Here is a 27,794-nt window from a genome sequence, read left to right as displayed (position 1 = left end):
CACCTCGTTTCCACAGGTGGAGACTCGCTTTTATCCAATTTGATCCAGGAAGTGGGAGGAGCTTAAACAAGACAGGGGGGCCAATCAGGAAATACCAGCACACTCTTTATTAAAAAACAAACTTAACAGAAAAAACTGATATTCAAAATCAAAGCATTGCTCTGCTCTTTGGTTTAACTAAACTTTATTGTAAATAACCACTTTTAGTTTTTTTTACTGAATAAATGAACATTTGTCTGAATGACTGTTGGTCGTTTATCAAAGACGTCAAATCATCCTAATCTATCCCAGACTGCTGGGCTTTTAATATTTCATCTGTTTAATCATTCGATCGATAGATAATATTTAATAAATATTCCTGAACAGAGTCGATTTAGCTGTGTCACCATGACAACCATCCTGATCCCGACCAAACTGAACCTTGAGCCCGGAGCTGCTCTGGACCGGCTCAGATCTCAAATAAGCTCCAGGAAGTTTTATAGTTTAATTCGCGGCAGCGATTATCCGTGGTGTTCCTCAGGGCTGGATCCTGGCCCCTTCTCTTCTCCAGGCATGACTTCATGACACTCCACGTTTAGCAAATTGTTTTCATATATCACTGATTTCTAATAACTTTCTGAAAGCTCAATAATTTAGCGGATTCAGGTTTTGATTTCCAACTCTTTTCTAAACATGAGAGTTTTTCTCTGCTACTTTTCAGAGGAAACTCAAATTAAACTGTTTCTTTAGAAAGCAGGATGTAAAATCCACCAGCAGGTCAGAGGTCAAGTAGGAACAGACAACAGCTCAATGGTTGATGTTTTCCTGTAATCTGATTGGCTCACAGCTCCGCAGTACTACAGGTTCAAAGTCTACCGAAGCCTGAAGGGGTCAAAGCAACCTCTCCGACGCTCGTCACCATCGACACGATTGTTTACGTCAATGAGAGCCAAACAGAGTCACGGCCGGCCGTCGGCCAATCAGAGTGCTCCGTTCCTGCTGTTTACCGGGCCGCTCGGTTCTGGATGGAGTTCACCAAGTTCTGCCCGCTTCTAGGGATCCGGCGGGACCGGCTTCAGGAAAAATACTCACACACTTCCTGCTTCCCTCACTTTAATGTTCTACTTCGGTTTTTATCAGAACCGGACCGATCAGAACCAAACAGAACTCTGTTTCAGAAATCCTTTGAGTTTCAATCAGAAAATCTGAAGGAAATATAAAAAATATTTTCCCTAATTTTAATGTCTACAAATGAAAATTTAATGGGAAAAACATTTGTGAAAAGAAAAAAACCAAACAAACAAGGAAATTGAAAATTAGATGAACTGGTTACCATGGTAACACACATGAAAAGTAACCTCTTAAAGTCTGAGAATATTTTTCAATCTGGTTCAGGTTCTGGTTCTGGTTCTGGTGTGATCCTGAGCTGTACTGAAGGAATTCTGGGAGACAGGAAGTGACACGGCGCCTTTAATCATGTGATCAGAGCTGCAGCCAATAAGCTTCCAGAAATTTTTTTTTTAGAAAATCAAGTTGTAAGCAGAACCAAAGCAGCTGTTTGGTTCTGCTGAGACCCGGTTTGCCGAGCCGTGGTTCTGTAGGAGACAGAGACGATACTCTGGCTCCACCAGAACCGGGCCTGGTACTGATCAGGAACGTTTCTCCAGAACATCAGAGGAACAGAAATAAATATTCTCAACAACCTGAGCAGGAGGTTCAGGGCTGTTCTGCTGCTCTGACCCGTCTCCGACCCGTTTCTCTTTGGGTTTCAGTTGAAACGACCGATCCGTCCGTCCGTCTTCCTGATGTCAGGAATCTGGAAACCTGTTCAGGAATCTCCAGAACAATCAGAGGAATTCTGCTTCCCGTTACCATGGAGATGGGAGAGGAAACCGGACCGGTTCCCGGCTCCGTGCAGAGACACACGGCCGGTCCGGACGCCGTTGGACTCAGATGGGAGGACCTCTGGACGACCTCTAGACGTTGTAGACGTAGTCCGTCAGGTAGTCCTTCAGTCGGTTGGGGATGGGCAGGTCCTGGACCCGCCGGGCCGACCGGTTGATGCTGATCCGACACAGGTGCTGCAGCGACGGGACGGCGGTGTACACGGGCCTGATGAGGAGCAGCTGCACGGTGCCGTTGGGGCCCGGGGGCGCCGGCGCGGTGCGGCCGCCGGTCCGGGACAGCTGGACGTAGTGCTCCACCAGGTGGACCACACTGTCGAACTGCTTCAGCTTAGGCTTCACCAGAACCACTGAGTCCAGTTTGAACTTCCCGTGCCGGAACTCGATGCGCAGGTTGGTGGGGCCGGCGGACGTCATGGTGGAGATGGTGAACAGGAAGTCCCTCTGGGAGCTGTCCCGCAGCAGGAAGCTGCCCTCCGACGAGTCCTGCAGGATCTCTTTGGCCTCGTTGGCCGTCAGGCCTCCCCAGTACCAACCTGGCCCAATCAGAACCAGCAGAACATTTAGCACCTCCAATTCATTAAAACCACAACACGGACGGTCAGCGGCTTCAGAACCGCCCGCTAAGAGAAACTATAGCGGGTTGTTAATGTTAAATATAGTGGACAACATTATCTGAGTGACTGAAGTGGAAGCTTAGGAGTTATGGTTAGCTTAGCATCGGAACAATTTCTATCCATGACAAAACCACAACACTTAGTCTGGGTCAGCAGCACCACCACGGAACCGTTCTGGACCCAAACAGGGCCAGAACCAGCAGCATTACACTGAAATCAAAAACAAGATCAATGTGTCTAGTTATAGCCAGAGTACTTCAAACTATCAAAATCATTTTTTATATTTTCGTCTTCTCTGGTGGACATTTTTCAAAATGGCCACCATAGTTTTAATGTACAATATATGTTTGCACTAAAATCAGCTGCAGTTATTAGCCACAGCTAATCAAAAAGTTAAGTATGCTAATTACCATTTTGCTAAACAAGAAGCTTAGCAATGCAACGCTAAATCGCTAAACACATGAAAAATTAGCAGAAGCTAACACTAAGAAACTAAATATAAACAGCTAGCAGAAGCTAACACTAAGAAACTAAATATAAACAGCTAGCAGAAGCTAACACTAAGAAACTAAATATAAACAGCTAGCAGAAGCTAACACTAAGAAACTAAATATAAACAGCTAGCAGAAGCTAACACTAAGAAACTACGCACTAAAACATTAGCAAGTGGTAATGGTAAGCATACAAATATTAACAGAAGCTAATGCTAAACCACTAAACACATGAAAAATTTAGCAAAGCTAACACTAAATTGCAAAACCATAAAAAGTAAGCAGATGCTAACGCTAAACCACATGTAGAACATCTGGAGTTTATTCCGGGTTGGAAACATTCCCGACCGAAGCAGGAAGTTCTTCCTCCCACCTGTCTTCCTGAGCTCCTTCAGGGCCGAGGCGACGCGGTTCTCGTCCGACTCCTCGGTCCTGGCGCCGTCGTCGGCTCCTCTGGCGTCCTCAATGGCTTCCTGGGATTCGGAGGACTGGCAGGTCATCGGACAGATCCGACCTTCAGCCTGCAACTCGGAAAACCGTCGGAAAACCTGGAAAGGTTGGTGGGATGTGAACGGCTGCAGAAGAAGACGGAAACAGACGGTTTTGGAGCCATCAGGACTCTGGAAACACTCAGATTAAAAATGTCTTTTCTCTGGGCTGCAGCTGTGACATCTGAACAGAACCAGAACTTTGATCCATTTATCACATTCAGACATTTTCCTGATTAATTCTGTTTTTAATGTTTCATCCGAGTCGCTAACTGGAGATCAGCTTCTGTTCTCCCTGCTGCCCTCTGGAAAGAGGTTCTGCAGCATCCGGTGCAGGTCCACATGGTTCTGAAACAGTTTTTTCCCACTTGCCATCAGACTGCTGAACTCTTAACTGGACTGCACTTAAAATCTGGTCTCCACTTCATACCTTGCACATGTACAGAGCTAAATAACTTCTATTTTACTGTCAGTCCTGCACTTTATATTTTATATTTTATATTTATATTCATATTTTATACTGTATTTTATTTTATTCTGGAGTAACCTCACAACATTGGAACCTCAAACATTGTCCTGAGCCGTATGCAACGAAATGTTGTTCTGTATTCACCCTGTGCATGAAAATGACAATAAAGTCAGTCTAAGTCTAAGAAACTTTCCACTAGCCACCATCAGGTCAGCCATAGCCCCGCCCACATTTCATGAAATATTAATTTCCTGCTATTTACTTAATGAATAAATTATGTATTAACTTAATTTTGGCTCCTTTATCCCTCTGTAGCTCAGTAGGTAACAGTCATCTTCAAATCAGGAGGTTGTGGGTTTAATTCCTGCTTCCTCCATTTCCTGTCGAGATGACCATTGGTCCCACTGGTTCAGTTTGGTACCATCGGGTCGGTTTGGTACCATTGGTTCTGGCTGCTCAGTAACAGCCTGGGTCAGTTGGGTCAGTTATTAGTTGCTGGTCTGCAGGTTCTCAGCTGCTGCATTAATAATTAATAACTACATAATATCCATAATAATCCGCCACAACAACAAACCCCAGATTCCCTGGAATCCAGATTCAATTCCAGTCATGGAATCTGATCGTTTTGGAAAACTGATCCTGGATCAGCCGGGAAAAATCTGGATCCACCAACTGAAACACGGAGGAACCAAGAAACATCTGGAAAAGTTCTGGTTCTAGAGCTTCCCTCCAGAACCAAATGATCCAAAATGTTCTGGTTCTGATCCAGTTCTGGACCAGATCACAGTACAGTTAGTTTGGTGAATCTGTGGGACGCTAGATACGGAACAGAGGAATAACATCCCTTATTAACATTATTAGACTTTGGACCTGAGCAGGATCTAATAATCCGGATCCCAGGAATCTGCAGGACGGATCTGTTTGCTCCGTTTCTAGAAAGTCTCTTTATCTGGTTTGGTATTTGACATTCCTGCAGCCTGACGCAGCTCACCTACTGAGGAAAACACCTGAGTGAGGCGGCGACACTTCCTGCAGCAGAGATCCCGAGTCGGGATCTCAACGGATTCCTTGTGTTCCGGAGGAGTTTTTCCAACAACCACCAACAGGAAGCCTCGTTCTTTCAGGTTTGCATTCAGACTTTTCATGTTTGGGTTTTTTTTATCCACAAGAAGCTGCAGATGAACACATGAATTTGTTCAGAGCAGATTCCCGGAGTCATGCTCACATGAAACCCGAGAGGAAAATTAGATCAGCAGATTCTAACAACATGTAGCGGAGCTTCAATCGGACCCGCTAACCCAGAGCTTCTCAGCTCCGGTCCGCTCTGCATGTTTTAGACCAACAGCTGATCCAAATGACTGCATGACCTCGTCTGCAGCCATCAGCACTGCAGGCTGTCGATCACCACAGAGTGGATCCAGGTGTGGATCCACTCTGAAAGGAAACACCTGAAACGTGCAGGGCAGGAGGCCCGAGGACCAGAACAGAACCAAACAGAACCGTTTAAACCGGGCTTCGTGCCTCAGTCAGGACTTCCTGGTCTTCCTGCTCTGCCTCTGGAGAAAAGAGCCAACAAACTGCAGGGATCAACCCAAACCCTCCCAGTGACCTCTGACCTGGACCTGAAATAAACATGAAGCTCCTCAGACAGGAGGAAGATCTGGATCCTTCTAGAAAAGCTTCCCAAGAAAGAATTCCTAAAAACATGGCAGTTTCCTCCAGGAAGTGGAGTAAAACATCAGAGTTAACCCAGTAAACCCAGTTAGCATTAACCTGGTAACCAGTTAGCGTTAACCTGCGGCTGTAAGGTGAGACTTGTTCCCTTTGTTTCCTGTGGAAAACCCAAAGCTGCTTGGTGTTTTTCTTCTCTTTGTCCTGACTGGGAAAACCAACTGGAAAGGAAAACTGGTTTCCAGTGGGAACCAGGAGGTGATTCTCCTGGTTTCCAGTGGGAACCAGGAGGTGATTCTCCTGGTTTCCAGTGGGAACCAGGAGGTGATTCTCCTGGTTTCCAGTGGGAACCAGGAGGTGATTCTCCTGCCTACAGATTAAAAAGCAGAGGAGAAAAAAAACTGAAATAAACGAATAAACCTTAAGGAACTAAATCTTCCTTAAAGTTGCCCAGAACTGCAGCAGCTTTAAAACCGCAGGAAGGGAAACATCAGAGTAACGTTCTTCCTCCTGCCAGCGGTTGGGTTCTATTCTGGTTCGGTTTTAAACAGCAGAATCTAAGAATGGACCGAACCTGAACAGGAACATCTGCTGTCTGTGCTGGTTCCGCCCAGAAGCCTCGGACCGTCGAGTTACATTTAAATGACAGGAAATTTAAACGGAGTTCTGCAGGACGGTTCAGTTCTACCTGAGTGGTTCTGCTCACCTGGAGAACCGCCCTCCTGGTAGCACCTGGTGCCCAAACTGGACCCACCTGCCGGGGAGGTTCCGATCCAGCCGCCCGCTAACAGCTCCGGGTCGTCCGCCGCCAACCCGCCGTCATGCCAGCGGAACCGGGTGTACACCTGCAGACTGGGTCCGGACGCTTCCGAACCTGCTCCGGCTCTAGAACTACTAATGGCGGCTGCAGCCGACCCACGAGGGGCTGTAGGTGGATCAGAACCGGCGGTCCGTCACGCAGCTCCTAGCAGCCGAACCACCGAACCAGAGTCCGTGGTCCTGGTTCCTAGTGGAGCGGCGCGGCGGTCCGGAGCTCCATAAACAACAACACCGCAGGTTTCCAGGAACTTTCCAGGAACACGGTCACGTGACGCTCACACGCGCACATTTAAGGTGGACCGATTAGTTCGGGCCTTCCGTCTCTGTGAGGACCGGACCGGACCTGACCGGACCTGGGTTCTGGCCCGGCCCGGTCCGCAGGGCCCCCTGATGGACACTGTCCTCAAGATGAAGAGATGTCTTCAGTTAAAGAACCGGAACCGAACCGGGTCTCACAAAAACAGGAAAAGCACACACACGCACACACACACACACCCTTAAACAAACACACATTCACCTGTTTTTCTGACTGTGGGGACCTGAACGGATTTGGTTACCTGCGGGGTCCCTTAACGCTGCGAGGACATTTCTAACATTATTGACCTCGTCCAAATAGCAGTGAAGTGATTCCAGAAAGAATTCCCGTTGTCTTTCTCATCCTTCCGTTTTTCTTTTTATCAGTGAATGAAATGAAGTTGGAAACGATCCAGATCTTCTCTGATTCTCTCCAAGCAGAAACTGAACAATTCTTTTTAAATCATCTGGGTCGGTTGGTCCTTAAACAGTTTGCAGACAGTTCGCCGTGTCTCTGCTGCCCCTTGCTGGTCGGAACCAACTACAACATGACTGGAGTTGAGCTCAGCTGGATTTTCTTTGATTACACAAGAACAACTCTGGTTCGGTTCAAATGTGAATGCCAAACGGACCGGAGACCGCTCCAAAAGCAGGACGTGAACGACAGCACACAGCATTCTGGGTAAATACTACCAAATCAGATACACTAGCCTTGCGCTAGCAGGAAAAATGGCATTTTGCCGGCTGTAGGTTTTCTTTGGAGGTAACCGTTCTTCTCCTGTCAATGAGAAGTTTGGTGATTCCTGAAGAAGAAACAGCGAGGAGCAGAAAGAGCGGAGCAGCACTGACATGGAGGTTGCAGAGGAAGTTTATTATGCCTGCACAATGTCACCATAACGAAGGTTTCACTCATACAAAACTACAAAATGTCACTCCAGTACTGTGTTAAAACTCAAAGGCAACCGGGTGACGGATCAGACCCGGCTCATTTCACCAGTAAGACAATTTCAAAGAGAGAATAAATAAAAAGTCACAGCACAGTTTGATGCATCAGCAGAACCCAAACATCTGGAAGTCTCCAGACAGATTCAGAATAAAAAGCGTCTGCTGCTGAAAGCTGCAGAGCCAGTTCCTCCTGCGGTTCCAATCTTAGAGCCAAGACCTTCCAGATCAAACTGCAGCATGGACATTACGTTTTAAACTGAAGCGACCTGGACAGAGCTGGACCTTCTTCCAGGCCTCCTGACTTCTGCAAAGTGTAACAACAAGAGTAAACTCTCAGCTTCATTTGAAGGAACCAGGCGGGTTCCTGAACGATGTTTCCTGGAAAAGCAGGTCTGGGCTTTGGTTGGCTGAATGTTAGTCAGACACATCAGGTCCATCTCTGCTGGGCGCTGGCCCGGCAGAGATGGACCTGATGATGAAGAGTCCTGCTGCAGTCAGCAAAGATGAGACGTTTCACATCCTGGATCGTCTGGTAAGCAGCTGAAGCAGTTCAGGTCGAGTTCTCCAGAGGAGCAACAGTCAGGATACAAGGCACCACATTGCATCACATTGCATATGGTAAGCTCATATAAAAGGTTAACATTTGCTGCAGGAGGACAAACATGAGAAAATCCAGGAAGTGAAAAGTTTTCAGTGCCTGGTGGAGGATGAGATGTAGCAGAGGCTCTAAGAGACGATGACATGGAAAGGACTTCCTGGGATGTTCTCGTCCCCCCACTTGACGATGAGGATGTAGCTGCCCTGCTCCTTCACTGTGTACGTCACGTTGTACATCCTGTTGCCCATGTGCTTGACGTAGACCTCCTCGCAGGGCGTCTTCGGACCATGGACCCCGACCATCAGCATGTTGGTGCCTGCAGAACAGAACACCATCAGAGACATTCAGCAGCGTCAGGAAACTATCTGCTTCGCCTCGGTTCTCACCTGCTTTGCTGCAATCCACTGTGAATGTGTTCTTCTGACCAATGAAGGCTTTGGAGAGGCCGGCACCGCAGGAGACGACTTTACTGGCGTCGGAAGAGAACATGGGGAAGGAAGTGAAGGCCCCGCCCATCGCTGACGTCTTGGTGACGGTTTCTACGAGAACAGACGACGTCTCGTGGAGGTTGTGACCTCCAGACAGGCGAGGTCCTGCAGGAAGAGAACATTTGACTCTAAGAGAGAAGGGAGATCTCCTACTGCAGAGGAACTGAATCAGATCTGATGGTTGGAAAAATCTCCAAACTAGGAGGAAACCTCATCATGGTGGGACCCATCAGGAGCCAGGGCGGTCAGGCATGTTGCAGAGCATTTCTATCTGTGGTACAACCGTCTTTCTGGGTGAAAGAGGTTCTGAAGCCAATGGCTCCCAAAGTCCTGATCCATCTTCCTCTGACGAGCCCGATGATGTCAAAGGTCGGCTAGTGGACCGACTGATCTGACACTAATCTGACAACCTGGCTCATCTGACCCCATCTCCTCCGCCCTACACCTGAGCCTGGCTCACCTGGAGGAGAAGAATACTCATGTGCGGATGTTGTTCCTGGACTTCAGCTCAGCGTTCAACACAATCATCCCACAGCATCTGGCAGGAAAACTGGGACACCTGGGCTTCAGCACCCCCCTGCGCAACTGGCTGCTAGACTTCCTCACCGACAGACCTCAGTCAGTCCGGATCGGACAACACACCTCCGATGTCATCACCCTCAGCACAGGCTCCCCTCAGGGCTGCGTCCTGAGCCCTCTGCTGTTCACTCTGATGACACACGACTGCGTCCCCAGGTTCGCCACCAACCACATCGTGAAGTTCGCGGACGACACAACGGTGGTGGGCCTCATCAGAGACGACAACGACCTGGACTACAGAGAGGAGGTGGAGCAGCTGGTGGACTGGTGCAGAGACAACAGCCTGATCCTGAACGTTGACAAGACGAAGGAGATGATCGTCGACTTCAGGAAGAACCGGCCCAGCCACGCTCCACTGCTCATCAACAGCTCGGCTGTGGAGGTGGTCAGCAGCACCAAATTCCTGGGGGTGCACATCACAAACGACCTCACCTGGACTATGAACACCACGTCTCTGGTCAAGAGGGCACAGAAACGCTTGTATTTCCTGCGGAGGATGAGAAGAGCACACCTGCCCCCGCCGATCCTCAAGACGTTCTACAGAAGCACCATAGAGAGCATTCTGACCAGCTGCCTCTCTGTGTGGTGTGGAGGCTGCAGCGCCTCCGGCTGGAAGAACGTGAGGAGAGTGGTGCGGACAGCGGAGAGGATCATCGGGGCCCCCCTTCCCTCCATCCAGGACATTTCATCCCAGCGCTGCGTGTCCCGAGGCCGAAACATCGTCAGTGACCCCTCACACCCCCACCATGGACTGTTCTCCCTGCTGCCCTCTGGAAACAGGTTCTGCAGCATCCGGTGCAGGTCCACCAGGTTCTGAAACAGCTTTTTCCCACTTGCTATCAGACTGCTGAAATCTTAACTGGACCGCACTTAAAATCTGGTCTCCACTTTATACCTTGCACATATACAGAGCTAAGTAACTTCTATATGCACTCTATATTTTATATTCATATTTATACTCATATTTTATACTGTATTTTATTTTATTCTGGAGTAACCTCACAACATTGGAACCTCAAAACATTGTCCTGAGCCGTATGCAATGAAATGTTGTTCTGTATTCACCCTGTGCATGAAAATGACAATAAAGTCAGTCTAAGTCTAAGTCTGTTGCACCACATCACGAAGCTTCTGAGCAAAGAACATCTGGTGCGTTCAAGCATCTAGAGTTCTTCTAGATCTGGTTCTACAGAACTGAATATTTAGTTGGTTCTAATCTAGCTAAATATTTAATTTACAAACTGAAACCCTAACTCTACCTCAGAGTCTCTGAGATTCATCCCAGCTAAATGTTTAGCTGATCTTCAAACTCAATTGCAGATAAGCAGAAGTGGACTATCAAAATAAAAACTGGATCTTGGTGAGCGACTGAATCTTTCAACGCTGATGTATCACTGCTTTAATGGCACTGTGAACGTCTGCTTTAAAACGGCTAATCCTTTGTTTGAATATGAAATGTTCAAGAAACAAGAAAAAGAATTTATGATAAAGGGAAGGGAAGAATTGATTCAAAGGATCTTTATAAAGAGGTTCAGAAGAACCAGCTTTTGTTTTGGTGGTCCGGTTATCAGCAGGTGAATTTACGTTTTAGCCAAAGGTTTGGAACCATCTGGAGCCAGAAAAGCTCTGGTGCAGTGCTGGAACCAGTCTGCTGGTTTTCTGATCAGGAGTCGGGATTATTTCAGCTCAGTAAAGCCCAGCAGCTCCAGAACATTTAATGTTTTCAGTTGGATAGTTGATGTCCAGCTGGAGCCTCTGGATCTTTCTGGTCTAGACGAATCTTAAACATTTGGCGACACACTGGTTGTTTCTTTCAGCTTCTTCAGATGCCGTTTCCTGGTGGGAATACTGTAGCAATAATGTATAAATCAGATCTTGTTTTTTTAGTTTGAAGTGAAGCTGCTTCGAGGAACGGCGCTATCTTTAGCAGGGAAACATCAGGCTTCCAGAGAACAGGAGCACAAAGACAGCTTTGTTCAGGGAATGTCAGGGAACATCAGGGAGTCACGCTCTAACTGGGTTTTCCCCGAAGGGAAACTCCAGAAACCTTCAGATCACCACAAACTGACCTCAGAGGACCGCTGACCCACCTGACACTTTGGCTTTGAACGGGCTGCCCACAATGTGCTGGGGTCCCCCATACTTGATGGAGATCAGGTAACTCCCTGGAGCCATGGGGGTGTAGGACACCTTGTAGCCCTCGGGTCCCTCCTGACAGTCCATCTTCACCTTCGATGGTCCATCGATGGTCACAGAGAGGGCTCCAGCTCCAGCATTGCAGGTGTTCACCATGAACTCTGATGCTACACCTGGACAAACACCAGTTTAAAAGTCTGCTGATGTTTATAGACATGAGTATAATCATATGGTGTGTACCTGTGGTTCCTCCTTCCAGTCCTGGACCAAAGGCAGACACGAGGCCTGGATCCCCAACCTGTCCCGGTTCTCCCACTCGGATCTTGAAGGGACTGCCGGGAACATGGCTGCCATTGAAGCGAACGTCTATGGAGTGAACACCGTTCTCCTTGGGGATGAACCTGATGGCGTGCTGATCTGCTGAACACAGAAACAGAACCTTAACAGAACGGTTCTCTTGTTCTGGAGCCGCCTCAGGGCCACAAACACATGTTCAGCTCAGAAAGACGTGAAATGTGAAGAGGTCAGACGTAAACCCTGAAGTTCTCCAGTCTGTACTGCTTAAAAGTCACTTCTAAAGTAATCTAGAAGAAAAACAACCGTCTCTTTAAGGCTGCAGCAACACTAGCCTAGTTCAGTTCGCTTCAATCCAACTCCAGTCTGTCTGTTTAGTCAAAGTCCGGTTTGGTTAGTGAGGTGTGAACACTAATTGACCTCTGACCTCTGGTCCTTCAAATCTCAGTCTGGGTTCAGTTGAACGCCAAGCGGAACAGAAACCGCTCCAAACGCAGGAAGTGGACCACGGTGCAGCGCATTCTAGGTAAATGGAAAAAAAGCTAACATGCTAGCCTAGTGCTAGCAGCAGAAATGGCTCCTGGTTTTAGCCAAAGACTAAAGATAAATCCTCCAACCGCTACAACGTGACGCCTCCATCTTGTTTCCATCTGGTGAAGAAGGAAGTTGCTCTCAGTGTCTTCAGAGGTTTTAATGTCGTTTCCTTCAGTGGTTCTTGGTGCAGCGCCCCCACAGGCCAGGAGGGGAACAGGTTGGTTTGACTCAGAACCACAGCAGCTGGAGGTGGAGCAGATGTTGATGTTTTGGTTCCAATCAAACCGGGTCTACAGGACTATCAGGGGGTAACTGTCTTTAATTAGATCATTATTTGGAAATGATATCTTTACCTTCTTCCAGTCCTAAACTGACCACATGTAATGTTGAATTTGCTGAAGACGGACAGCATCGTCCCTCCTGCTCCTATGACTCTCCAGGTTGGACAGTTTGGCTCTTACCGCTGTCCAACTCGGTGATGTAGCACTCCTCCGTGGCCCCTGATGGAGTGTGGATCTTAGCGTCTATGAGGCCTCTGGCTCCATTCAGCTGCACGGCGAAGGAGGCCTCCTGACCCACCTTCAGCCCCATCTCCTGGACAAACAGAGGAGCAATGTGTCGGTACAGACAACATGTTTCTCCTCCATCTGGTTAGAAGATGTTCTCACCTGCAGGCTGGTAATGGTGAGGTGGCGGGCGTCGTCAGACAGGCTCGCCACGGGAACGATAAACGGAGAATCCGGGATGTGTTCATCATTGAACTTGATGGAAACCTCATAATCACCTGCAAGTTCCAAACAGGAGAATCCTCAGAGTCTGGTGGTGATCCTGAGGGATCTACTCTCTCTAGATGTTCCTACCATCCAGCATGTTCTAATCTCCTCAAGGCGATGCCCAGCAGGCTGTGACATGCTGCAGAATCAGCCTGAAGTTCATAAATCTGACCTGAGGTCTGCTCCATTCTTACCGGGCTCCTGCACCATGTAGGAGACGCCGCACGATCCGTCCTTTCGGTCTTCAAAGGTAATCTCAGCTTTGCTGGGTCCTTCCACAGCAATCGACAGACCGCCAGCTCCAGCTTCTCTGGTCCAGATGCTGAACTCAGCTGCAGAAAAAACACAAGTTCTCCGTCACGGCACAGCCGCAGCTTCCCAGAGCTGAAACGGGACTTTCTTATGGTATGGGTGCAGAACTTGGATGCTACCTTCCAGGAAGCTGCAGAGCACTGAAGGCAGAGGTGGGCACTGCTAGCTACAAAGTTAGGTGTGCTAATGCTAATTCAGAAACACTAATCAGGATTTCCTCCAGTGTATTGTAAGCCTGGCGGCACACCATGCTTTACTAGCCCCCCTCGCCATGCCAACGTTGCTTGTTTTTGTTTTTAGAAAAATTAATAATCCAAACAAAAAATAATAAGTTTTAATAAGAATTTAATCTGGATTGAAAGCGTCTCTGTTGCTCTCAGTGTTTCACTGGCGGAGCAAATTTATTTCTAAAAGATAAGTGTATATTTTAAAGCCAGGGGAGCGGACCAATCACATCGCAGGCGCCTCCGCACGTTGCCTCGCGCTGCCACTGCTTGATCTCTGACCTTTAACCTCAGCACGGATTGCGCGCCCCTCCTTTCACTCAAACCGGACACAGGCTGACCTGCATGGATATTTACAGCAACCCCCCCGTGGGGAATTATTTTTCTTTGACGAACTCCACATCGAGTTTAAACCGCGCTGCGTTAGCTCTGGTTGCACAGCTTTATGTGAACCGCATTAATAACTTGTAGTCAGAAGTGTGTTGAGGGAGTGATGTGGCTAGTTTGGATTCGCTCCAACTTTCACCTGGTTCTGCTCTTATTCAGTATCTTGATGATCTTCTGTTATGCAGTCCAACTAAAGAGCAATGTGAAAAAGCGACAGTTGCCTTGCTAAAGCATCTTCATGCTGGAGGTCACAGCCAGTCTTTCTAAGCTTCAGTTTGTCAAAGAAGAAGTGACCTTTTTAGGTCATGTGTCAAAAAAGGGTCGTTCCCTTTCACCTAATCGTGTTTCTGATGTTCAAAACATACCCAGGCCTGTCACAAAGAAACAGCTTCTGTCTTTTCTGGGTATTACATCTTACTGCAGAAACTTCATTCTGAATTACTCAATTCTGGAGAATCTCCAATTCTGGAGAGCTCTCAGTAGCGGTCTCCAGGCTTCAGACACTGTCCAATGGACTCCAGAGGCTGAAGCTGCTTTTACTCAGCTAAAGCTGGCACTACAGACTGCTCCTACACTTGGCATTCCTGATCTCAACAAACCGTTTGTTCAAACAGTGGATGAAAAAAAAGGCTGCATGACATCCGTCCTGCTGCTTTCACACGGAGGAAAATTGAGACCTGTTGCATATTTTTCAGCTAAGCTAGATCCTGTTGCTGAAGGGCTAATTGGTTGTTTACGTGCAGTAGCTGCTGCAGAAAAAGCTGTTCTTGCATCACGTGACATTGTGGGTTATGCCAACCTCACCTTACTGGTTCCACACTCTGTTTCTATCATACTTTTGGAGCAGAAAACTTCTCATCTTTCTGCTGCGCGTTGGCTAAGGTACACATCTGTTCTTCTGGATATGCTGAATGTCACTGTAAAACGTTGCACTGTTCTTAATCCAGCAACTCTTTTGCCGACTCCTGATGATGGTGAACCTCATCATTGTGAGGGGGTCTTGGAACAAGTTTGCACACCCAGACCTGATTTAACCCTGACCTCTAACTAACCCTGACTTAGTGCTGTTTGCTGATGGCTCTGCATCACGTGATCCTGTTACTGGTACTAACCATGTGGGCTTTGCTGTTTGCTCTTTGCATGAAATGCTAGTTTCTGGCTCCTTACCAAAACACTTTTCTGCACAAACTGCTGAGCTTGAGGTACTAACAGAGGCATGTAAACTGGCAGCTGGTAAGTCTGCCTCGATATTTACTGATTCAAACTATGCATTTAAAATTGTGCATAGTTTTGGAGTTCTTTGGAAACATAGGAAATTCCTTAAAGCAGATGGTAAACCTATTCTGAACTTTTCTCAAGTTGCAGATTTGTTGGATGCTATCATGTTACCTTCTGCCATCTCTGTGACTAAATGTCAGGCACACACAAACTCTGATGATACCGTTGCCCGTGGCAACGCCAGAGCTGATATGGCAGCGAAACAGGCTGCACAGCGGCCTTCCATGATGAGCTGCCCCTCCTTCCACACTTCTCCACCTTCTCCCTCTCCCCTCTCTGATATTGAAGCACTACAGTCTTTAGCTTCAGGAACAGAGAGGCGCGTTTGGAAATCCTCAGGGGCTGTTTATGAAAATGGAATATGGATGGGTCCGAATGGCAAACCATGCCTTCCAAAACATTTTTTTCCACACTTCGCAAAACTGACTCATGGTTTTGACCATGTTTCAAAGTCTGAAATGATTGCTGCACTTACAGCACACTGGTTTACAAAGGGATTCAGTTCTTTTGCACAGAGACACTGTCAGGCAAGCATGATTTGTGCAACACACAACACAGGGAGAGGTGCGAGCGCATCTCAGGCTGCACAACCTCCGCCTGACAAACCTTTTGACTATTTGATGATGGACTTCGTTGAACTGTCCCCTGCTGAGGGGAAGAAATTTTTGCTTGTTATTGTTGACATGTTTAGTAAATGGGTGGAAGCTTTCCCATCGAAGCATGCAGACAGTCACACAGTAACTAAAGCTTTGCTGACTGAAATTATCCCACGTTGGGGTATTTCTGCCAGGGTTAGCAGTGATAATGGCACACACTTTGTTAATGCAGCATTAACTGAAGTGGGAAAGTTTTTAGGTACGACTTTGAAAACTACTGATTGTTTTGACTTACATGAGGATGCGGAGGAGAGCCAGGATTAACCTCAGTCCATTTGAGATCCTGTTTGGCCTGCCTCCTATTTAGGGCCTCAGAGAAAGGTCCTTCCTTCCACTTCTATCTGTGATGATGCGGTGTTGTCTTACTGTCAAAACCTGTCGAATGTGCTTTCTCAAGTTTTTCAGATGGTGAAAGACGCATTGCCGCGTCCTGCCGAGACACCACTCCATGCCATCAAGCCAGGTGATTGGGTCGTGGTGAAAGACTTCTGGAGGACGCGGTGGAACTCCTAATTACAGTTAGCTCACACCTGCTAGTTGTATCGCTATATGTTTATTCTAACTTCTGTATGTTCCCACCAAGTTAAAGCTGTTTGGGTTTCATGCACAGGGTTGGACGTTGTTTTTCCCAGCTGCATGGGAACCAGTCTGATTCCCAGGCTTTGGATCCCTTTGTACAAAACTCATGTGTGTCTCTGCCTGGCGGAGCTTTCCTTTTCAGACCTGCTTCATTATTAATTGTCCTATAAGCTCTCTGAGTTGTGCACAATTCATGAATAAACCTGATTGAGTGATTTTACCTGAACAGTGCTTGGAAATAGTTTTTTTCCATGACAGGGAGCGATGAGAATGATTTATCTTTGTGAACAAAGAATTATGTGGGTTTTTACATCTCAACATGCTGCCCCTGAAGCCCCTGAAGCCCCTGAAGCCCCGGGGGCCTGATGGAGCCGATGACTTAATTTGGATTAATCAGAAGTGCAAATAATTGATATTCATTTTAATTGTATTTTTTGATTTGTTGTTCTTAAGATTAGTTGTGGGTTTAAATATCGTTTCACTGGCCATGTTTTCTGGTAACATATAATTACCCGGTAATATCTTTACATTTCCTGTCTACTTAACATCTTTTAATACAAAAACACGGCGGACCGACCGCCGGGCTGAGCAGGTTTACTGGGGGAAACAATAGTTCTGCTAATGTTAAAGTGTTTTATAACTACCAATATGAAATTTAGCTTAAGCTAACGCTAAAGCACTTCAGAACTGAAATTAATTTAGGGGAACCTACGAGTGCTAAACATCCTGTAGGATATAAAGAAACCAGAAAACTATGCTGCAAGTTCTTAAAAGTACATTCTGTATTATATATTTTTATCAGTTTTTTTCCTGCATAAAAACAGAAGTTAGAGAAACGAGACCCAGAAATGTTTTGCTTTCAGTAAATATGCAGAGAAGCAGAACCGTCCATGATACAAATGTTTTGTTTTTTATGATGTAAATGAATAAAAACCACATTTTACATCAACAAAAGATAAAGCCTACCGGGTAGTCCTGCCACGCCGCGGTCCAGTCCGGTTCCTCCAGCTTGGACCTTGTGGGCCCCTCCCTCCCCCAGGGGCCCCACGGTGAACTGGAAGGGGCTCCCAGGGACGTGCTGGCCCCGGTACTTCACACTGACAACGTGAGGGCCCATCTCCTGAGGGACGAAGCGGACGCTGTAGGTGCTGTCCTCTCCCTTGATGATCTCTGCGTCCTCCGTCTTCCCGCCGGGACTCGTCACCTGAGCCGTCATCTCCTGGTTCGCTGCCTCACCTGAGGGAAGAGACGGGGGACAGACGGGACAGACGGGAGGACAAAGACATCACAGGTCATCAGCTGGGCGGAGCGAAGCGAAACCTAAATAACTCATTTCTTCTTCAGCTGCGTTTAGACTGGCGGTCCTCTTTGATTCTTATTTTACTTATTAATTATGTTTTTGCACCACTGCTTTATTTTTCTCATGCAGAAATAATATGTATATAAATATAGTGAACCCAGTTAGTCCAGCTGTTAATAAGTAAAAATAAAACAACTAATATTTACTCCACCAGTTTGAGGCTGAATTACATATTTATATTTTATTAATGGGACAAAAATATTAACTTTACACAAAGTTTCATATCGTCACCTTCCTAAAATAATGTTGTTTTTTTGTTGTTGTTTTTTTTTTACCAAAAATGATTTATGCAAAAACAAAAAAGAGTCACCACTTCTTTTTTGTTAAAGGATTAATTAGACACAAATAAAACAATAAAATCTCTTTTGGCAAGAAATCGACAGGTCTTTGTTTTAGGAAGGTGACGATATGTTTCTACTGTCAAACAGGAACAAAACACTGCCCCCATCTGTTCACATTGTGTATTGCAGCACCGATGGGACTTCATGTGCGGTTGGAGGGAAACCTGAGAGCAGTTTGTGGTTAAAGACAGAAGCCAAGCAGCAGCAGGAAGAGCTTCAGGGACACACACCGTCCTTCAGCGGCAGGCGGCTTCCGGCCGGCATCCCGCTGAACCCGCTCAGACCGTCTCGGCCCAGAAAATCTCCAAACACGTCCCTGAAGGGATCTCCTCCGACCTGCGTGCTCTCCTCCACCCGGACCTCCCGCTTGGTCTCTCCGGCTCGGGTCTTGCTGATCTCAGTGCGCTCGGTGCGGGTGTAGGTGTGGCTGCTGCGAGTGAAGGTCCGGGTCAGACGCTCCTGAGCGGAAACCATCTGAAACCAGTTTCCTGCAGCCGGCAGGCAGGAAGGAGGAGGACAGGAACAAGAAGGAGATGAAGGTGAGGAAGCAGGAGGCAGGAAGGGCAGAGGAAAAGGAGTGGAGCAGAAGATGAAGACAAACTCTACCTGGTATTTTCAGGTTGAGGTCACAGGTGCTGCCCACGGTGGCGATGGAGGGGGCCTGCCGCCTCCTGGTGATGCTTTCCTTCACTCGGCCTCCGCCAAATATTTTAACAGTGAACGGACTTCCTGTTTGGAAACACCAACAATGTTAAACTAAACCGAGTCAGAATCTGCAGATTTAATCAGTTTAGAAACCAACAGATCCTCGTTGGTTTTTGGGTTAATGCATATTTGTGAGTATTGTTGTGCCACATCAGTATGTTGCAAATTTTCTGCAAAAATGATTAATAACTATGGGTTTAAGTGATAGTAACTCCCACCTGCAGGTGGTAGTATTTCTGTCTCAGTCTGACTTTAAGTCAGGTTATCATCCACAATTGGTGAGGAACGAAAAACAAAATGTTTAATAAAAATGTATTAATGAGCATCACAGAAACAGGATGAGTAAGTTAAGTATAATCTGTGTTTTCAGATTCTGCCTGTAGGAGGCAGTGGTGCTCTACATGTTCGCTTCTCTAATTTTCACCAGGCTTTTTGTCTGATCCGATGTGTTTAAAGGTTGTAACAGCACCTAGTGCTCCACAAACCGTTCCTGGTGTTTGCTCCGCCTCTTCCTGTTTCCCAGCATGCATGTCAGGAGGCAGAGCAGCAGCTTCTGGCTTTACCTGGAACATGCTGGTCAGCAAACTTGATGTTGATGATGTAGTTCCCAGGTTCCGTAGGGCAGTAGGTCACCTTACACGTCCCGTCGTCCACATCCTCACAGTTAATATCCACTTTGCTCGGACCCTCGATGGACAGGCCCAGACCGCCATAACCTTCCAAACAAAACAGACTGTCAGAACCGAAACCTTGACCCAGACACTGAGCAGGCAGTATGCATCCTCACCGGCATTCCTGGTGTCCACGATGAACTCTGCAACCTCGAAGGTGTGTCCCTCCACCAGGCCCTGGCCGTAAACCTTCACCCTGCTGGCGTCGCCGATCTCTGACTGACCCACCATGATCTTAAACGGGCTGTTAGTCACATGCTTCCCACTTTTCTTCACGCTCACCACATGTTCACCCACTTCCTTCGGGGTGAAGGAGATTCCTGCATGAACGACAGATCAGACATCAATTCCTGTGACATGTTGAGAAATGCACAAGGTTTCTGTCCCATTTTGTCCCAAATCAAATCTATCAAGACGTTTCAGGAACTTTCTTTGCTCAACAGTGAGGAAACCAATTGTTGAAAATGCCAGCAAAGCTTCTTAGGTCGGGCTCTGAACCCAGGTGAGACCTGGACAGGTACCGATGTGTCTGTTGGGGAGCCTCTTCAGGAGACACGGCTCTTCGTGGCCAGACGGCGCTCTGATGGTTGCCATCAGGCTGCTCAGGTCCGTCTCTGTGATCTTTAAGGAAACGTCTGATGCGGTGCCAACGTTGAGCTGCGACGTCCTCATGGCGTCGTCTCCTGAAGAGGAAACATGAAGGAGTGAACAGTGAACCGGCCCGGTTGGCAAGAAGTCGGTTTATTCTCTTAGCACGGTCCAGACTCAGACTGATTTGATTTGTTTCCCTGTGGAGTTTCCGTACCGGTGATCTTTGCCATAAACGGGCTTCCCGGGATGTGTTTGTCATCAAACTTGACGATGATGCTGTAGTCTCCGGGCGCGGTGGGCAGGTAGGACACCGTGCACGTCCCGTCTTTGTTGTCTGTGCAGCTGATCTCTGCTTTTGACGGACCTTCAACAGCCAGGGACAAACCTCCTGCAGAGAGGCAGAGGACGCACCATGACGACGTTCACCTGCTTCACGTTCAGCTTCCTGTTGACTGAAACATAGAAAACCTGCTTCCTGCTGCCGATACCTTCTCCGGCGTCTTTGGTGACGATGGTGAAGGTGGCAGGCCGGTTCACCGCACCGTGGCTCAGGCCGGCGCCGAACGCCGTCACATGACCGCTGTTGATGGCGTCAACGTAGAACTGCAGTGGACTTCCTGAAACACACAGGAGGGAAGCAGTTTTACAGAAGGTTCTGGTTCTGCTGGAGGTTCTGGTTCCACAGAGTTGAACTTAGCTCCTTCCTCCTACAGCATAAGTCTTGTGTTTAAGTGCTGTTGTACCAGGAGGCATGAACCCAAACGGCCCGTCCCACTGAGAGGAGAACCAGAACCTGGAGTGTTTGTGGTATGAACTGGTTTTCCTTCTGACCCGTTTAGCTGATCTCAGAGAGGATCAATGGTTGCAGGTAACAATGAAACATGGTTCAGTGAGTGCAACCGGAGCAGGGAACATCCCGGTTCTGGGAGTCAGAACAGTGAACTCAAACAGGTCCAAGTAGACCGGAACGTCTGGCAGCAGTTACCTGGGATGTGGCTTCCGTCGTATCTGATGTCCATCTCATGCAGGCCGCGCTCAGTCGGCGAGTATTTCACCATCACCGTCCCGTCCTTGTTGTCAGCGATGTTTGGCCGAGCTGTTCGACCCGACGGCATTCGGACCTCGCCTGCGGGAAACACCAACCGGGTTTTAACTCATTACAGCGACGGAGACGTTTCATGAAGTCATGAAGTGTGAGGAATGGATGCGGTGTGTGTCGTACCCGAGATCTCTCCTGTCTGCACGGTGAAGGGAATAACCAGGCTGAAGGGACGCAGCACCGGCTCCATCCCAGCCGCAGCGCTGATCGGATCGTCTGTTGCCTAAACCGGAGCAGAGGGGAGGTGTGTCACTGGTAGCATACAGGGAGCTTTGGGAACGGGTCCAGAAACAAATGGGAGGAAAATGAGTGGCTGGAAGAGCCAGCGGTCCATCACAGCTGGTTCAGACCCAGCAGGACCAAACCGTGAAGAGATGAAATGAACTTAAAGCAAAGCTTTGGTTATTTCAGCCCAGTAGGTTTTCATGCAGCAGCTGGCAGAGGATGGATCAGGGAATCTGGGTTGTTATTGACCATGAGGTGTCAGTGACAGAGTCGGTCTGCAGCAGCAGATTAACGGCAGCGCTGATACCCAGTGAGGGGAGAAGCCTGCGTAGGGCGAGTAGGGCTGCTGAGACTGAACCTTGTCACATGGTTCCTCGATTATTGGCACGGTTTCACTCGCCTGACGAGAACAAGATGCAACAGTTAGAGCAAACACAACAGTTAGCTGAAGGCAAACACCTAAATAACTCAGGCTGAACTCAGCAGGTTCAGTCAGTCGAGGGCTGATTACTCAGATTATCCACTGGAGACGGAGAAAACAGATCATATTAAACAGGAACTAGTTTATTTTCATCAATGTATCATTAATTAAACTTCCAGGAAAAAATGTCTGAAGTTTCCACTGAAACTTGGGTTCCCAGACTAACCCAAACCAGGACTAACCAGAAAACAACCCCAACAAGACTAAACCTAACCAAACCAAAACTCAACCTAAACCAGGAATAAATCCAACCCAACAGAAACTAGGACTCAACCCAACCCAAACCAAACCAAACCCCAGCCAGTCCGCAGTTTCTACTCACCTCCACGTGGAAGGGGCTGTTGGGAATCTGCTCCCCTCCGAACCGGATAGTGATGATGTACTGGCCGGGTTCTGGAGCCGTGTAATAAATATCAAATGTCCCGTCGGCGTTCTCCACCACGTCCACATCCAGCTCCGCTCCGTCTGGCGTCGACACCTTGCAAGTGACTTTACCTTTCCCAGCATTCTTTGCGTCTACGGTGATGACCGTTTCCTCTCCGATCTGGATAGTTGGACCAAGACCTGAACCTGATGAGGAGAGCAGGGTGTCGTTGCCTGATACCAGCTAACCAACTGGGACCTGTGGGAACTGGGTTCTGGTTTTCAATCATGCATGAGTCTAATTCATTTCTTTAGCATTTTAATTTCTTTTCTGGAACTTGTGTTCATCAAGAAAGGAACTTTCCAAGATGAGCAACTCTGCATCCTAAACATGCTTTTTATTTCTCATCCTAAACACTCGGGTTCTTTGTCTGAAAGAGGATCATTGACTCATAACCTGCTTGTCACACCTGGTTACCAATTGGACGGAGGTGGCTTGTTGGTTTGGTTTTAATACTGTAAGAAAAATTGAGGATTTGACGTCATGTCCCGCCAAGACCACAGCTGAAGGAAAAACTAGACCTACAATCAAACTCTGCATGTGAGCCAGAGGTGGGAAAGCTGCCTTCACCAGGTCCTTCCCAGAGACAGTCTGGATCTGTGTCTGAATCCAGAGAGACGTTCAGAGGACCTGAAGAATCCAGGCTGGGTGGATGACCAACTGATCTTCTCTGGTTCCAAGATCTCAACAGGTTGGTTTGAACTTTGAAGGCGCAAAAACAAGACATTTGCTCCACATTAACTTGTTTGTCAGTGAATCTGCTTTGAGACCAGTCATCTGACCTGGGTCTCTGTGAACCAAGTCAGATTCTAATTCTGCCCGGTAACAGCTGACAGAATCTGGGTTTTATCAGGTGGACCTTCTGGAGACGCAGCTTGGTTGACCGAGCAGCTGAAAGTTTTCTCTCAAAGGTACGTTCAAGGCCTCTGCCACCAACTAGATGTTTTAAAAAGACGATTTTGATGTTTTTTCCTTCTGGATTTGAGAAAATCTACATCTCTACATGGTGATACCTGTAATACCTCCGCTCCACCAGCAGGTGGTGCAGCTGTAGCTAACACAGTTCGACAAAGACAAAGAGACACAGATGTGGGAAGAAAACAGAGAAAAGACTGCTGTTGCCATGGTTCCCATCCATAAAGTGGATCTAAAACATAAATATGATTCTTTTCACACTAAGCAGCAGGAAAATTGGAGGAACTCAGAGAACATTTATTGTCAGTTCCTTTGAGTCTTTGTTGTTCATTTGGTTTTGATGAGGCAGAAAAATAAAGAATGCAAACATTTAAAAAGCTGCAGCAGGAATTTAATTCCTGCAGGTTCTCCTGCAGGACTCTCAGTGAAACATCAGCAGTTTGTAGGAACTCACCCAGTCCGTGTCCTCCAATGGAAACTGAAAGGAAACAACACAGTCAGCAAGGCTGAATTTGATTGGTGATGTGAGCAGCGGTGGGCGGAGCCTGACCTGTGACCAAACACTTGCTGGCGTCCCCGGTGGGCACGGCGTGGATCCTGTAGGGCGAGTACGGGATCTCGTCCCCTCCGTACTTGATGGTGATGGTGTAGCGTCCCGTTATGTCCGGTACATAGGACACCGTGTAAGTCCCGTCCCGGTTGTCCCGGATGTTGGCCTTCTTGGGTTTTCCCTCCGGGTCCTGGTTCGACACGGACAGGAAGTTAGTGGACAGAACGGTTTCATCACTGGTCTCGGACCATCAGCCACTGGGAACAGCACTCTGATTGGCTGCTGGACTTTGGTAGAACGAAGCTTCAGGAACATCTCATTTTCAGACAAGGACATTTACACACAGAGCCTCCAAAAGTATTCACTCCTTCATCCTAAGGGTGTGAATACCTTATAGGAGTTGTGGTTGGAGTGAAGCATGAATGTCTGCCTTGCTTTACTCAAGCAGCTGCTGTGGTTCTCTTTCTCTCTGCTCTGAGTCAAACCAACCTGTTCCCCTCCTGGCCTGTGGGGGCGCTGCACCAAGAACCACTGAAGGAAACGACATTAAAACCTCTGAAGACACTGAGAGCAACTTCCTTCTTCACCAGATGGAAACAAGATGGAGGCGTCAGATTTTAGTGTTGGAGGATTTCTCTTTAGTCTCTGGCTGAAGACCAGGAGCCATTTCTGCTGCTAGCGCTAGGCTAGCATGCTAGCTTTGGTTGTATTTACCCAGAATGCCCTGCGCTGTAGTCCACTTCCTCCTTTTGAAGCGGTCTCCGGTCCGCTTGGTGTTCACATATGCATTCAAACCAAACCAGAGTTCACTTCAAACGAACCCAGACCGAGGTTTGGAGGACCAGAGGTCAAAGGTCAACTAGCATTCACACCTCACCAACCGAATCAGACTCTCTAGGAGTTGGATTAAAGCTTACACACACATGGCTGATGTGAACACACTCTACACTGAGGTCCAGTGGTTACTGAAGCCTGATTGGCTGCTGATGGTCTGAGGTCAGTGCTGTTGGGTCTACGGAGAACCAGAGGTTAGTCTGGCTGTTAGCTCAACCCACAAACTGGATGGAGTCAGTCCACATGTAGACCACAGAGGGGTGGGGGGTGGGGGGGTAGGTGAAGCATGACACACATCAGAACCAGTTCTAAATCTGGTGGAACCTCTAACTGGATCGGCCCAAACACACCTGGGAGAGTCAGAGAATTAAATGTGTAATGTTTGCTGCTAGTTTCATAACTGGTTCCTGTAGTAAGTTTTTCTGCTGTGGCACTTTGAACTACCTTGTTGCTGAAATGTCTGATATTAAAACTAGCTGTCTAATACTGAACCTGTCATGATCCAGTTAAACCTGGAAGATCCTGATGTGTTGTAGGAAACAACCGGAGCACCTAAAGCAAGCGGCTCTGTGGCGAAGCAGTGAACGGCGATGAAGTGGAGGTAGCGAGGGAGGAGGAGGAGGAGGGAAGGGTGAGGATGAAGGTGAGATGGGGTGAAGAGGTCACGGCCTTACGCAGCCTCTCCTCAGAATACTGAAGGGGATGGTTTTCTTTACTATGTGGGACTGCCACACCCTCCTGCCCCAGTCCTCCACAAACAGCGAGACCTCTCGCCTGCACCCGTCTGGGTCCTGCAGCACCAGCAGCCGGGCCGGGTCGGGTCGGGATTAGGAGACAGATAACAGAGCATGGTGAGGCTACACTTCCATCACCTGCCTCACCAGACGGTTATGTTTCGCTGAAACCAGAGTCCTACTGGTTTCCCACACTGCAGATCAATGGCAGAGACGGTTCTGAAAAAACTTGGCAGCCTGCTAGACTCACCAGGATCTGGACGGTGAGCAGTCCTTCTCCAGCGTCCCTGGCGTCGATGGTGAACTCCACGGGCAGACTGGCCGGGACCCCGGAGGCGTTCAGGCCCGGACCGCTGGCCCGGACTTTGCTGGCGTCATGAGCCGGGAGGGTCTTGATCTTAAAGGGACTGAGTTGAGACGGGTTGACGGGTCACAGCTGGTTCTGGAAGTCTAACCTGCTCAGCATTCTGCTCGGGACAAACCTCCGAGGGACCTCCTGGTCGGCGTATTTCACGCACACCGTGTACGGCCCGTCGCTGGCCGGGGTATAGTTAACCGCGTGGGTACCGTCCCCGTTGTCTGTGACACTGAGCGGCTCGGCCACACCTGGGGACAGAACGAGTTCCACCAATCAGCTCCAGGTAGGAACTTACTGGGCCTCATCAGAACCAACAGCACCAAGATGGAGCGAATCAGGGAAGGAAAACCTGTTTCAGTGACCAGAGGACCCTCATGACGCTAACGTGTCAAACTGGTTCCTCCTGCTGTGCTCAATAAAGTTACAGCTATTGAATTTACCATTCATTAGCACAGCTACGCAGTCGGAAATTAACAGTAATAATTCTTATCTAGTCTGACAAAAAATGAGGATTCACTTTTGTTAGTCATATTTTCACCATGCTATGTTTTGCTAGCAAGCTAAATATTTAGTGAAAAGCTAAGTACCTAAATAAAAGCTGGGCAGTAGCAGAGATGCATCAGTTCTCAGGATTTACATAGATTTTCTCAAGACCCAGCTTTTATTTTTATAGTCTGCTTCCACCTATTGGCAAGTGAATTAGCATATTAGCTAAAACTTTTGTTCTAAGCTAGCTAAATATGTAGTTTATAAACTAAATATTTAGCTAGCTCAGAGCTAACTATTTATTTTGTAAACTAAATATGTAGTTATCTCAAAACTAAATATAAATCTAAATAGTTGGCTCGCTCATTTAGGTTTTATTTGTTCAGTGAGACGTGGGGGAATGAAAACCCGCCTGATTGTAAAGACGTGTCCTTGGCTGACCGTCTCACCTGCAGGTCCGTAGATCTGGACTTCCAGAGGAGCCATTCCCGCCTTGCTGCTGTCCACCGTGAAGGTCTGAGGAACATGAGCGCGGACTCCTCCTCCCAATCCAGGACCAGAACACCTCACCTTACTGGGATCGACCACCTGCCGGACCGGGACACGAAACGGGCTTCCTGGAGAGAATCAGAAGGACGTTTAGACATTCCCTGGGAGGAAGCCACCCAGCTGGGCTGACCTCTGACCTGGGATAGAGAGGCCTCCAAAGGAGATGTTGACGTCGTATTCTCCGGCAGTGAACGGGATGTAGTCAACACTGCAGCTGCCGTCCTTGTTGTCTTGACAGGACATCTTTGCCTCTGAGGGACCTTCAATGGCCAGACCCAGTCCTCCAGTGCCGGCGCCCCTTAAAATGGGATACAGGGAATTCAGGCCAAACGGTCCCGTTCCTGTGGGTTCTGGGAGGTTCTAGACAGCAGAACATGGTTACCTGGTTTCAACAGTGAAGCTGTTTGATTTGTTCACTAGACCTTCCTCCAGCCCAGGACCGAAGGCTCGGACCCGACTGGGGTCGCAGCCCTCGGTGACTGACACCCTGAAGGGACTCTTTGGGACGGAGACATCGTCCAGGAGAACCTCAATAAGGTGCAAACCTGGAAACACAGAGACATTAGTTGCAGCTGAGCAGCAGAAACCAAACGGTCAGTGAAGCGTCATGAATCCACAGTACTGAGGAACAATGAAGTAATGATGAAGAAATGACGGAACGATGGAGGAACGACGAAAGAATGATGGAGGAAAGACAAAGGAACAACGGAGGAACGATTGAGCAACGATGAAGGCCCTTCAGATTTAAAAAAGTGTGGTGGGGCCAGTGCATCTTGGGACATCATGGTAAATGTTCAGCAGCAGTCTGATTACTCTGAGGTTTCTAATGAAGATAGAAAAAGCTCTTTAAAAGCCTTTCCAGGACGCATCAGGGTTTGGAACCAGCAACCTTTCAGTTCACTGTGTGTTTCTGCCTGGCTGGCTGGAAATAAACACCAACTATTTGCATCCCATGA

At 47.9% G+C, this 27,794-nt stretch overlaps 2 protein-coding genes across 13 annotated transcripts in view; both read right to left on the bottom strand.

The window, feature by feature from the left end:
- Window positions 1–84: 84 nt before the first annotated feature.
- On the bottom strand, window positions 85–7,378 carry socs2 (suppressor of cytokine signaling 2). 4 transcript variants are annotated; one of them, XM_028043569.1, is made up of 3 exons: window positions 6,326–7,378; window positions 3,365–3,539; window positions 85–2,419 (listed from the first exon to the last, which is right to left on the bottom strand). In XM_028043569.1, exons 2-3 carry the CDS (start codon window positions 3,489–3,491, stop codon window positions 1,956–1,958), a joined length of 591 nt encoding a protein of 196 aa, XP_027899370.1. In that variant the 5' UTR covers window positions 3,492–3,539; window positions 6,326–7,378; the 3' UTR covers window positions 85–1,955. The 4 variants fall into 4 exon arrangements, with proteins under 4 accessions (XP_027899370.1, XP_027899371.1, XP_027899368.1 ...); XM_028043570.1 differs by having other exon boundaries at window positions 6,374–7,378; XM_028043567.1 differs by having other exon boundaries at window positions 3,365–3,566; window positions 6,326–7,375.
- Window positions 7,379–7,577: 199 nt separating this feature from the next.
- LOC114160779 (filamin-C-like) overlaps window positions 7,578–27,794 on the bottom strand; it is a 41,431-nt gene continuing 21,214 nt past the window's right edge. For 2 of the 9 annotated variants that reach the window (XM_028043550.1, XM_028043556.1), the window contains 27 exons: window positions 27,221–27,383; window positions 26,976–27,136; window positions 26,739–26,906; window positions 25,928–26,051; window positions 25,696–25,852; window positions 25,386–25,502; window positions 23,878–24,067; window positions 23,782–23,805; window positions 22,311–22,558; window positions 21,815–21,907; window positions 21,406–21,505; window positions 21,169–21,309; window positions 20,672–20,800; window positions 20,398–20,571; window positions 20,114–20,275; window positions 19,709–19,912; window positions 19,485–19,637; window positions 18,823–18,945; window positions 18,447–18,704; window positions 17,482–17,751; window positions 13,274–13,411; window positions 12,975–13,090; window positions 12,768–12,900; window positions 11,719–11,898; window positions 11,433–11,651; window positions 8,662–8,868; window positions 7,578–8,591 (listed from right to left, as the gene is read on the bottom strand). In XM_028043550.1, coding sequence (XP_027899351.1) covers window positions 8,404–8,591; window positions 8,662–8,868; window positions 11,433–11,651; window positions 11,719–11,898; window positions 12,768–12,900; window positions 12,975–13,090; window positions 13,274–13,411; window positions 17,482–17,751; window positions 18,447–18,704; window positions 18,823–18,945; window positions 19,485–19,637; window positions 19,709–19,912; window positions 20,114–20,275; window positions 20,398–20,571; window positions 20,672–20,800; window positions 21,169–21,309; window positions 21,406–21,505; window positions 21,815–21,907; window positions 22,311–22,558; window positions 23,782–23,805; window positions 23,878–24,067; window positions 25,386–25,502; window positions 25,696–25,852; window positions 25,928–26,051; window positions 26,739–26,906; window positions 26,976–27,136; window positions 27,221–27,383 — 4,340 coding nt within the window. In that variant the 3' untranslated portion in view covers window positions 7,578–8,403. The remainder of the gene's footprint in view (window positions 8,592–8,661; window positions 8,869–11,432; window positions 11,652–11,718; window positions 11,899–12,767; window positions 12,901–12,974; window positions 13,091–13,273; window positions 13,412–17,481; window positions 17,752–18,446; window positions 18,705–18,822; window positions 18,946–19,484; window positions 19,638–19,708; window positions 19,913–20,113; window positions 20,276–20,397; window positions 20,572–20,671; window positions 20,801–21,168; window positions 21,310–21,405; window positions 21,506–21,814; window positions 21,908–22,310; window positions 22,559–23,781; window positions 23,806–23,877; window positions 24,068–25,385; window positions 25,503–25,695; window positions 25,853–25,927; window positions 26,052–26,738; window positions 26,907–26,975; window positions 27,137–27,220; window positions 27,384–27,794) is intronic. The other 7 variants (XM_028043553.1, XM_028043557.1, XM_028043551.1 and 4 more) reach the window with 6 other exon arrangements.

Source organism: Xiphophorus couchianus, chromosome 17, assembly GCF_001444195.1.
Source record: "Xiphophorus couchianus chromosome 17, X_couchianus-1.0, whole genome shotgun sequence".
NCBI classification, from domain to species: Eukaryota; Metazoa; Chordata; class Actinopteri; order Cyprinodontiformes; family Poeciliidae; genus Xiphophorus; species Xiphophorus couchianus.
Note: the sequence above shows the minus strand (reverse complement) of the source record. Positions and strands in the feature narration are given on the sequence as shown.

Excerpts from the sequence above, each read along its gene's own strand:
- socs2 (XM_028043569.1), bottom strand. The coding sequence starts at position 3,491 with ATGACCTGCCAGTCCTCCGAATCCCAGGAAGCCATTGAGGACGCCAGA. Across the intron at positions 2,420-3,364 it reads GAAGGAGCTCAGGAAGACAG|GTTGGTACTGGGGAGGCCTG; the intron begins GTGGGAGGAAGA and ends TGATTGGGCCAG.